The following is a 12,508-nucleotide window of genomic DNA, read 5'->3' as shown; positions in this document are numbered from 1 at the left end:
TTGAAAGTAAATAAAAAGCCCTGCATATTAGTCATAATCAAGGTTGGACCCCTGTCTTGTGAATAACCTGGGGATGCTGTGAGCTGAAGTGGTAAATATCTGGGAAAGAAAAACTAGGCTCAAGTGTATTAAGTTACAAGGTCTAAAATAGACACACCTGGTGCATTGCATCATAGGAACCAGAAGTAACACAAATTTAAATGCAATGCGGTAGAACCTTCAGCCTTGTCAATGCGAGTAAATGTGCCCTGGAACTGTGCATGCAGAGGGCAGTTTATTCACAGTGGGACCTAAAAGGCATGTTAGTCAGTGGTGCAGAACCAGTTCTGCTGATGATGCCAGTAAGAACAGCGAGTATTGCACCTTATATTGATGAAGTCCAAGAAAACAAAAGGAAACAAACTCTTCAACTCACCGTTCCTGTTGTGCCCAACGAAAGGTGATTCATCTGTTGTGTCAGGGGGCCCATCATGTTTGCTGGCTGCATTGACATAGGATGGTCCATTGTTGGCGTAATCACAGCACCCTATAAGCACACACAACGTCCATCTGAAAACATGTTCCACAATGAAGGAAACTTAAAAAAAATAAGCACAGTAAACTGTGTCAACATCATACGTGCTTACTTCTCACTAAAAAGGCTAACGAGCCATGTGTGATTTTTACATCCATTCATGTCATTTTGTGCCTGTCTAAATATGTAACATTAGCAACTTTATCTCTGATGTGATTTATCTGTCATTGTCATTTATACTTCCAATATTCAATGTAGAATGTATTCTAAGACATCAGATAGATCCTCTCTCACTGTTCTACATACAAACTTCTCTGACTGAAAAATATAAATACTATGGAAATTCTCTAATTGTTCTTGATATTGAGTAAAACTTCTGTTTTTGTCATTTACCCAGGATTTATACAGATAATTCTTGATCACTTCAATACAACCTTCCCCCAGGGGGATAAGGCTGGTCCAGATGGGTTTCTTGATGGGATACCTTTAAAGGACATATTAAAATCTAACACAAATGTTATAAAAATCAAAGCTACTATTTCCCATATGTTTTCCTTCTAATCTTTTGACCTACCTTCTTTCTACCTGTGCTTTTGACACAAGCCTAGAGGATACTGAACTCTGCTAAATGCTGGTCAAATGAAACAGCACTGAAATTTTTTTAAATGCAAAAATATCAAGTGTTTCATCATGGAAAGGCCTACTTCTAGAATATGCTTTTTGATTTATCATAACTGTTGGAAATGCAAGAAATAATAGACATAAAAAAAAAATTCTGTCCATATACAAAGTGTCACATGGCCCATGAAGCCTGGATCCAGGCCATACTACCCTTCCCTTCCTTTTCCTTTCCACTATCCTACTATTCCACCTTAATTGACTAACTTAGAGAATGGAAAGATCTTTTTTTTTTTTTTTTTAAATTGAAAAGCTAGGGTTGGATGGAATCTTTGAGACTATATAATTCCAGTGTTTTATTTTAAAGACAGTAATAAAGGCAGAAGCTCATTTAAATACCCAGTGGTAGAAAAATGATTATGAATCTGAATGCTATTTTTTTCTGTAAACATTATTTTTCTATGTGACTTTTTTTCATATAAATAAACATTTTGAAGAAAAAAAAATAAGTCAGATTCATGTGGATGGAAGGATCTCAGCACCCAAACTAATTACCCACAAGCAAATATGTCCTAAAATGCCTTAGCTCAGGATAATGTTTCTCGTGCTATTATCCAAATCCAGCTCCCTGACTGTACCTGTTAAAAGATCAGGCTGTCACTCAGCCCTCCTTGTGGGCTCTTCCTTATCAATATGGAAGGAAAATAGAAACTGAACCATATATTTGTAAATGACTGATATACAGAGCTAGCTTTGTTCTCAAAGACATTTGGACTTTTGAGCTACAATCAATCAAAATATGTATGTTATTTTACAATCTGTAACTTGTAAATAGACATAGTTTTGCATTTGCATTGCTTGAATTTTTTGATGCTTCCATAAACTGTCATTCATCAGAATGCTTCTTGAATGAGAGACATGATAAGCTTTTACTTAATTATAATTCAGAGACACAACACTTTTTCTTCCTGCTGCCTGAATTTAACACAAGCATCTTTCCTTTTTCCTTAAAAAAAAAAAAATTACTAGCCTTTATTTTAGGTATTTGTCATATCAAACTAGCAGCAAATACTTTGAGAATAACTGAGACGTTTCTTAAATCACTTAGGGATAAACTACAGAATAATCTCAGAGTTAAGACAAAAGTTCTGAAGCATTTTTTTTTTAGCCAAAATGTGGCACTTTCACAACATTCTAATCCTTAGCAGGTGCAACACTTCAATACTCTTCTTGAACTTGAGATTTAGGCTATCTTCTTAGAATATTTGCCCCTAGAGGTTCTGACACACAGCTAACTTGTGACAGTCCCGGAAACCCCACAATTCTAATCAGATTGCCCTAGTCACATAAAGAATTGTTCATCATATATCAGAGATAAAGACCAAATTGTGTTTGGCCAGGATACTTTCTTCGCAATGCCCTAGGGGTGACCTCACTCCCCAGCAGTGTGATAGGTAGTCTTAAGTCTTTTTCGGGGGTGGTAATATGTAAATGAGAGAAGGTGAGCCTGTGACAGACAGACAAATCAAAATCTATGCATGATAAGTATAGAAGGATTGAATGCCTGCATTTGGAATTAATTTCGGAAGGATCGTCTGGTCTCTTTAGAGAATCTTTTCATGGAAAGTGCTTGGGGACTCATTTGATTACAGATGCCACAGAGTGAGCGCTGCTTCTGTGTATAAACCAGAAACCTGAGAATCAAAGGGAAGACTGTGTGTGTGTGTGTGTGTGTGTGTGTGTGTGTGTGTGGTGGGGGGAGGGATGTGTCATCATTTAGCATTGGAAATAGCAGCGCTAGGCATGGAGTGGAAGACAATGTAAGAGAAACATTCCTAACCAGGCCAGCTATTGCAAATGAAATGAACAACGAAATAAGGCTTCTTGGGGGAGGACACATCAGGACATACATTCTTATTCAAATTTAGTAAAAATGTTCAAGAAACACAGGATTCCCACAAATGATTAAGATCATACATTTCTTAAGAATCTCAAGGGATGGAAGAAACTTACAAGCAGTGAGTAAGTTGGAAATAGCAGACAGGAACCCCTTGGGGAAACACATTGTCTTGATGGCACTTTACCAGGGACAGACAACTTCGGGAGTTTGAAGCGCTGGTTATCTACAACCAAGACCGGGCTTTGCCAGTCACTGTGTTCATCAATTGCAGTTCAGCTACAGAACCTCTTTTGTGTTGTGTAAGACATGAAACAGTGTGGGGGAGAGGAAAAAGAAAGAAAAAATAACAAAAAAGGAAGAGAAAAATCTATGGTTGTTAAGGCAAAATTATAATCGTGCCTCATTAAATACACTGTCAAAGCCCTTCCTATCCGATGCATTTAAGCCATAGACTGAAGAGTGTTTTGTGACAGATGTTGCCAACACATAGAGGGTAATTTCATTTACTCAAAAGGTATAGAATGTGCTGTCTGACGGAGTTCGCTTGGCAAATGGCAAAGCAAGAGGAAACAGATTTTTCATTTTAGCATCTCCGGATATCTGGGTTTGCTCAATGTTTAAGCTGCAAAGAAAAATACTGTAACATGCTGTAATTCCACTAAAAAGCACAATGACCAGGCAGCTGTTGGGACTGTCTGGTCTGTTTTAGCCACGGCCTCTGCAAAACAAAGCTGTTCACACTCAAGAGTCATAGGGTGGAGCCGTTTGCCCTAATTCTGAAATAAACAATTTCAACAGGATTTTGGATAAAGTTTCCAAAGATCATTGATGTGGAATAAATATATCTGACCTAAGGCCACAAAAGCATCTGTGTTGTTAACCTCCTGCCAATATATGAAAGAAATGTTAAGTCTAGGAGAGTTCATTGATATTTTAATTTTCTAACAGAAATACAGGATCATTGACAAATTGAGGAAAACACCAGCAAGGCTCTCTCCCATCAAGAACACACATAGATGGTTTAAAACCTACATTAATGCCATGATATGGACCACAATGAGAATTACCTGTATGAATGTTCCTGTGAATGTCAATATTCTAGGCCAGTGCCACTCCAAATATGATCAAGAATTTAAATTAGACTCTCTGGGCTTCGGGCATTGGAATCTGTGTTTTAATAAACTCTCCAAATGATTCTGATGCCCCTAAATTTGAGACATGTGCTCCGTCTATAAACGGCTATTGTATAAGTCAGTGTTACAAATACTTGGTCTTACTTTATTTATACTGTTTCTCAATTATTTGTTTTAAACCAATCTTGTGATGGGGTATGAGCCTTTGTGTAATAATTATATTACATTTTGTTTAAAAAGGCAAAGAGGTCAAGCCTGCATTTTTGATGAGCTGAAATGGGGTGATTATCTGAGTAATTCAGGCGTCAGTCAGATGATCTGACATGTTTCTTTTTGATCAGTGTACTTGTGTTGGAGCACATTTAAAATTCCTTCCTGTTTGGAATCTAAGGGAGCCTTGAATCTGAAATCACAGAAATGTAGAAGTATTAATAAAAGGTAGGAAAATTATAACATAAGTGAAAAAAAGGAAAAGAAATATCACCCTCTTTTTCCCTCTTGTCCAATCTAGATGCCTCAGGTCAAAATGTTTGCAGCCCAAACTGGTATATACAGGATGGATAAACAACAAGGTCCTGCTGTATAGCACAGGGAACTGTATTCAATATCTTGTGACAAACCATAATGGAAAAGAATATGAAAAAGAATGTATATATGTGTATAACTGAGTCACTTTGCTGTACAGCAGTAATTAACACAACATTGTAATTCAACTATACTTCAATAAAAAATAAATTAAAAAGAAGAAAAAAACAAAAAGAAATCTTTATGTTTCTTCCAAAAAGAAAAAAACGTTTGCAGCCCATACTGTGCTCTTTTGCTATGGTCACTTATGCAAAACCATGGGACTTGTTAGTAGTAATCATTCAACATGACTTAAAAAAATGTGGTTTAAGGTCATTTGTCTTTCTCATCTGTGTGTTTTCTGCTTCTCAGTTTTTAATATTTCTAGAATAAATATCTAGTGGAGTTTGTGTACACCAGGCTATTTTTAGCACATGTGACGTACAGAGAATGATATGCCCTTACAAGTAAACTAGTTAGTGTAACGGATTTTCCAGTAGCAATGATGTTTTCATCATCTAAATGGCATAAAGTTATTTCACTTAACTTGGGAAATAGCTAACCAAATGAGGTGCCCTGCTATATGAGTGTGTGACACTCCATGTTGTGTATGTAGAGATGTTTCACCTTTTCATTTGTTGATGTTGGCGTGGGTTTTGTTTTGTTTGCAGGGGTGCTTGGTGAGGTTTACATAGGGCTGCCTAGGGAGAGATAAAAAAGGATTGGGAAAGATTTCCCCATCCTCAGAAACACTCATTAATCCTCAACTACCTTGATCAATGTCCAACTTGCAGAGGATGGTCTGTCTTAAAAAATATATATATTTGAAACCCAGAAAGCTGTGGCAAAGCTGGAAGATATGACTTCCACTCTGGAAGCATTTTGGAATGATCTCCAACAAACACTGGAGGCTTGGGAGAATGGTGAATAACCAGGTGTGGAAGCCAGGCTGCCTTGAGGACCCCATGTTAGCCCCTATCCTTCCTTCCCTTTATTATTCTCCACTTGCTTCTTTCAATATACCTTCCAAGAGGGCGAGGGTAATGTTTACACATATTTGTAATCCCTATAATTATGAATTACATGCAGTAGATACTTGAAACAGTGTTTGTGAATTAATTTTATATATCGGCACCACAAATTGTTCAGTAAAATTAAAAATGGCTAACATTTACCAACTTTTAAAATTTCGATTGTTCATTCTAGAAGGGCTGAAATCACGTTTGCTTGTTCAAACTGTCTGTCTATTTACAGTGTCATGGTGTTGTCTACAGTAGGAGGCATGTAATATATGTTTCATAAATATTGGTTGGAAAATGATGAAAGAGAAAAACTCAAATCAAAAGGTTCTTACAAATGTTATTTTGAGATTAATAGTCAAAAGGAAGCAATCCAAAGATTCTGAAAAATCTTGTTCTCACAAAGGGCAGTTCAGTTTCAAAACCAAGGTTGTGCTCACATATGTGTGCATTTATTAACATATTCAATCACCACACCCTTAGAGATGAGATCTGAAATTCACCTGATGTAAAAAGTTCTACTAATGCCACCATAGCATATTTATGGAAATTATCAAAATAAAAAGTATTTGTGTATGTGCATACACCAGTGGTCCTCACCAAGGGGTAATTCTGCAGTGGCTAAAAGGGCGATTTGGCAACGTCTGGAGACATTTTTAGTTGTCAAACTGGGGAAGGGGTGTCACTGACACCTCGTGTGTAGAGGCCATGGTTGCTGAATATCCTACAACACACAGGACAATTCTCCACAACGAAGAACTATCCGGCCAAAAACACTAGTGCTAGGGTTCAGAAATCCTGGTATACACAAATATATATTCATAAGCTCCAGTTACACAAAATGAGAAAGATTTGAAATTGCAGTACTTAGAAAATGGCACAAAGTAGCCATCCACTCTCTGCTCCCTACAACTAACAGCAGACCTTAGATTCTACACTGAGATTATATTTATGCTATAAACCAGTTTCTTAAACACCTGACATCTAAATCAATTGCCCAAATCGTATAATTTATCAATGAAAGGAAGCAAGACTATTATTGACTTTACATTATGTAACTTTATAGTGCCTATATGGTTAGTTTAGAGTTCAAATGTGTATTGCTATTTATTTTGGAAACACAGCTAACTAGAGCTGGGTTACTCTTTTCTAAGTTTAGACAAATTAGATTTGATTGGTATATTTGGACTGCTACCTAGAGGTGTGTACCTGTGGGTTTGGGGTATCATGTTTAGAAGCAGGGCACCTTCCATTGTTATGTGGTAAATTTAGAAGAGTTTTGTACGTAGTTTATCTAATGAGAGAATATCTATTAACTGTAAAAACGGAGGGTTTTTTCTTACAGTCTTATAAACATTCTTAATTTCATGTTGCTTTTGGGTTCAGTTGCCATTAATTGGAAGTGCTTTATTAAAAATATGTAATATTAAAAGTCACTAAAGCCAAATTCATTTTAACCATGGAGTTCCCTTGAAAATAATCCTAATTATATACCATGCTTATTCAACTGTGAATAACGGTTTCAACTACTGGTTAAGTGCTTATTTATACAAGAGTGTCATTTTGAATGAGAATTTAAGTAAATATGTCACATGGAAGTATTTTTTACCAAAGAAGGTACATAGATTATTCTCAACAATGCTTTATTGAATCCTTTAGAGTTTTGTGCTTAAAATTAAGAAGTTTGTATAGCAGTGACTTTTGATGTTTTAACAAGCTTCTTTAGAATTCTAATCGAGTACAATGGCTTTTAAATATATTACAGAATTGAGGAAGAGTTGACATTTTTGAAGACTTTGGGGCCCAAGGCTCAAATGGTTTTGTTGACTGAATGTGTAGTAGACCAATTAGTTCTTTTATCATTAAACTCCTATACCTGGTTAAAACTATAAAAGGAATTTCATCATGCAGGTGGGTTACTATATAATCTTTTCTTTTCATATTTCTACTTAAAGAAATTATCATTGCTGAGACAATGGAAATATTAAGTGTGCACAGAAGGATCCCAGGGCCCCCTCAGAGAGTCTTATGTCTTCATCAACAAAGGGTGGATTTGCGTTCATCACCTCCCATTCCAACCATGTAATCAATGTGTGGCTCTCGGCCACGAGATCCACCACACACAAACCTATGTGCCATAAAAACCCATGCAGTGTGAGGTAGATGATGTGAAGGAATCACATTATTTGTGTGGGAGAACTAACGGTGTAACCTAAGTCCTCTGTCTCCATTTGCAGGGCCCCTGTGGTATATGGCTTCCTCACCCAGGTGCATTGCACAGTTCCAAAATCAGTTTAAAGAGATTTGTAAGCTATTATATATGGAATGGATAAACAACAAGGTCCTACTGTATGACACAGAGAACTATATTCAGTATCCTATGATAAACAATAATGGAAAAGAATATGAAAAAAGAATGTATATATACATATAACTGAATCACTTTGCTGTACAGCAGAAATTAACACAACATTGTAAATCAACTATACTTCGATTAAAAAAAAAGAAGCTCCATGAGCAGGTAAATGATGTAAAAGGCTTCATAATTTTTCTAATAAGAAAAAAATTTTAAAAAGAGATTTGAGAAAAATAAAAATAAATATTAAGGACCATTAAGCTGTGGCACTTATCAAATGAATGGGTTAGTCACATTATATTTCACCATCTTCCTTATTTTTTAAGAACAAAAAAAGCCTCTGATATCTACTCACCCCATATATTACATAATAGAAAATTATACTATCAATACGGATAACAGCTCCCAACCATTTTCCTATCTTAAAAAAAAAAAAAATACACTTGTCACTTTAAAGATGAGCAAAACCGATTTTCTTTAATTTTCGTTCCAAGACAGGATATAAAGGAAACTGTGTTAAACTATCTTCTCTACCAAAGTACAGGCTAGATTGCATGCTTACAACTGAGTTAGCATCTTGAAAAATATTGTCTTATAGCGGAAATGTCACATGTTTAGGACACTGGCACTGATAAGCCAATGGCTACTGTAAGTTACATTTGAGTATAAGGGTAGATAGGATGATCAATTATAAGATCAAAATAGTTTCCATTCCTGCTTGTTCCATCTAGATGGAATGAGCAGTAGGGTCACCCATGAGGTTGTGCCTTCCTACTCATTTCCACATTTTATTCTCCAATAGAAGGTCCCTGCAGGTAGATCCAAGATGGCCCCTTGAGCATGGTACACATGTTCCATTAAGATCCCATGGCTTACAATTTACCCTTCTAATCTAAATCCAATCCACATGAAGCCTCTCCTCCAGCACACTGAACTACTCAACTGTCTCCGACCCATCTTGCTCTCCCATCCTTGGTGTCTTTGCCTGGGCATCTCCAGCAGATTTGCAAGTGTGTGTTAAGATTCTTATCAAATGCTCCATTCTAGGGAACAGCTCCTCTGTCTGACCCAAGTTGTTGGTCATTTGCTCCTCTCTTGTCTCCTAGCTTTTGGCATATATCTGATCATGATTATACTTTATTCCTCCCCTGAATTCTAAGTTCATTGTGCCATTCATGATACTTTATTTTGTAAGGGTTTCAGAGCCCAGCACAGTGTCCGTCATGAAATGGGTCGTAGTGGTGCTGAATTTCTAAATGAGTGAAGGGCACTTGCTCATCTGACAGGGCTGCCATGACTTTAAAAAGATGAAAAACATAACAGCAACTCTATGTTTTAACTGGACAAGGTGATTCAATTGAAATCACAAAAGCACTTTCTTGATTGGACAACAGCATGGTCTTAAAAATCCATTCATTCAGTCGCTTTCCTTTAAAAATGCTCATGTCCGACCACTGCCAGCTGGACAGTCTTGCCATTTACCAAGAGAATTTCTGGGCTTCTAATTCTAAGGGCTGCACACCACCCAAGGAACTCCAAGGTTGATCCACTGCACGATTTCCATTTTATGCAAGAATTACATGGACCCAATCAAATGCTGCAAAATTTCCTTTATATATCACAGTATAAGCTTTTTTTACGAGGGCTTTCACATGCCACACACTGCTTTAATAGCCATATATCTGCCTAAGATTCTTGTCAAACCTTGCCATGTGATGGAGAAGAAATGCTTTATTCACTTGTACAGCCATCACTTTGTATACCTCCAAGTAGATTTTTAACGTACAGAAAGTTTAAAATGCACATCAGAAGCAGGATTCCAGGCCAGTCTTCTTCCAAACGATAAGGCAAACAGGATTTCCAGCAGAGGTCTGAATATTTATGGGCAGCGTCTTTTGTCTGGTAAGATGTTTGTCTCGCTTTAACTAGCGCTCAGGATTGTGAGCTGTCATAAAACTTCTCGTTAAAAACTTCTCCTTGCTGACAAATAAGCCAAAAAACCCTGCTGCACATCATTTTCAAGGTCTTGCAGCATCCTACTGGTGAAGGGGCCTGGGAGGTCATTTCTTAAATCACAGGGGTGATCAAGAAGAAAGGCTGTCTGTTACCCTACTTGTGGCCATTGTTTATAGTGCAAATTACCGAAATATGTCACAAGGCACCTTGATTCTGGATATTACTAGGAAAGCCACTATTCTTTGTCCTGCAATTTGTTACAAAATGTACTTTATTTTGTGGTCCCTCGGAGGACACTTCTGAGTTATCTGTTTTCTCCTTTAAGACATTTTTAGGAATTTGCCTGGTTAAAGCTGCCAACTTGAATAGACCTAAGATATAGGTATGAAGCCATGACCCTATTCAAAAAGAGATTTACTCCCTTTAAAGTGCACTTTCTATCAGTACTACTGTCACTAACACGCCTCAGACTTAGTATATACACTGTTGGTGAAATGTTTTGTAACCTAACGCTGATATAAAATACGTCCTGGTGGCATGGCCATATCCTAAGGTAAAAAAGTTACATATTAGCAGCATCCAACCAAGATATATTCTGAGGGATGTGAGATGTTAGTTAATGTACCTAAACTTGTCCAGTAGATGAGATGAAAGCCAACTTTATGTTTCTACTCTTCAGTATTCTACTTTTATATAGTTTGTGCTAGAAATTTAGTTACACTTAGATTTTATTGTCATTTCTCCTAAACAGGATTACTATATCAGTGGGTGTGACTTTTTCTTTGTTTAATAGAATGGTCTTAAACTCTCTAGTACCTTGCTCTTCATAGTGTGGTCCAGGCACAGACAGTGTCATCTGGGAGCCTAGTGTAGAATCTCTGGTCCAGCCCCAGCCCCACTGAATCACAATCTGCAGTTCGATAAGATTTCCAGGTGAGTCATATTCAAGGTCAAGTATGAGAAACTTTGCTCTATTTTTTATATGTCTGCCATGGCTCTAGCTGAGTAATTATTCTACTGCATTGCTTCTAAAGAAATTCTTCATGTATTTCTTACTCATTTTGTTAATTCCCTTTTCGGTTCCTACTTGAGGGCCACACAGCTTCAAATAGTCTTTGTAACGTTAATATGCCTCCTGCAAATATGTTATAACCACGAACAGCCAGTAATATTTAGTTCATCTCCTCAATAGTCTCCGTAAGGTTTCTGCCTTTATCCATACAATCTCCTCTCCAAAACAATTTCCTTTCTTTTCTTATGACATATTTGCATGGCAACCCTCAAACTGAAACCTCCGTTTCTCTCCAAATAATGTCTTGTCCATTGATGAGTCTGAAATGGCTATTGCAGGCAAGTGTTGGAAGAGATGCTGAATGCCTTGCAAAGTAGTGAGTCAGCATCTATGTACATATCACAACCACATACAAGGGGTTCGGTGTCAGAAGTAAAACTCCAAAATATTACTACTTGCTAGATCCTTATGGAATTAGTCAAAAGTGTTAAAGGTAGTTTAAAAATGAAAGTTTTTTTAAAAAGTTCTTTGTTGTCTTGGCCTTTTTTCTGAACTCTTAACCCAAATTTCCAGCTGCTCACTGAACCTAGAATCTCAGGCACCTCAAAACTACCATGTCTCATTTTGAACATTCTCTTTCTCTTTCTTTCCTCAGAGCATATTCTTTCTCCTCTGTTCCATTCTTGGAATAATATGTAAAATTTGAAGCCATCCTTGCCGTCTTTTCCCTCATCACACATAACAATACCACAGTCAAGTCTTTCCAATCCCACGTCATAAATGTCTCCAGATCCTCTCTCTTCTGTTCAGGGCTACTAGCTAGGTTATCCCTCATTGGCTTAATCCAGCTACTTCCTGTGGTGCCTCTGTCAGTCACGGATGGAGACTTTTTTTTTTTTTTAAAGATTGATTGATTGATTGATTGCTATGTTGGGTCTTTGTTTCTGTGCTAGGGCTTTCTCTAGTTGCGGCAAGTGGGGGCCACTCTTCATTGCAGTGTGTGGGCCTCTCACTATCGTGGCCTCTCATTGCAGAGCACAGGCTCCAGACGCACAGGCTCAGTAGTTGTGGCTCACGGGCCTAGTTGTTCCACGGCATGTGGGATCCTCCCAGACCAGGGCTCGAACCCGTGTCCCCTGCATTAGCAGGCAGACTCTCAACCACTGCGCCACCAGGGAAGCCCAAGACATTTGTTTTTTAATACTCTCGTGGCATATTATTAGTTTCCCCCAAAGTGAATCCTGCCTTTTCAATATAGAATTGAAAAAAACCCCACAAAACCCTACATTTCCTAGACGCCCTTGCTGTAAGATGTAGATATATGACTAGTGTTAGACAGAAGTACCTGTGAAGGACTTAGATTTTGAAGATGATTACGAATGAGAAGTGGCCAGGGCCTGTGGCATCCGTTTTGCAATCCAGGCGGGGGCAGAAGC

The 12,508-nt window shown here is 37.6% G+C and overlaps 1 protein-coding gene across 8 annotated transcripts in view; it reads right to left on the bottom strand.

Moving 5' to 3' along the window:
* The window catches only part of RBMS3 (RNA binding motif single stranded interacting protein 3), a 718,377-nt gene that overhangs the window by 67,297 nt on the left and 638,572 nt on the right, over positions 1-12,508 (bottom strand). For all 8 annotated transcript variants that reach the window (XM_059939057.1, XM_059939054.1, XM_059939059.1 and 5 more), the window contains one exon: positions 416-526. In XM_059939057.1, coding sequence (XP_059795040.1) covers positions 416-526 — 111 coding nt within the window. The remainder of the gene's footprint in view (positions 1-415; positions 527-12,508) is intronic.

Source organism: Balaenoptera ricei, chromosome 11 (assembly GCF_028023285.1).
Source record: "Balaenoptera ricei isolate mBalRic1 chromosome 11, mBalRic1.hap2, whole genome shotgun sequence".
Lineage (NCBI taxonomy): Eukaryota > Metazoa > Chordata > Mammalia > Artiodactyla > Balaenopteridae > Balaenoptera > Balaenoptera ricei.
The sequence above is the reverse complement of the archived record's forward strand: the minus strand, read 5'-3'. Positions and strand labels throughout refer to the sequence as shown.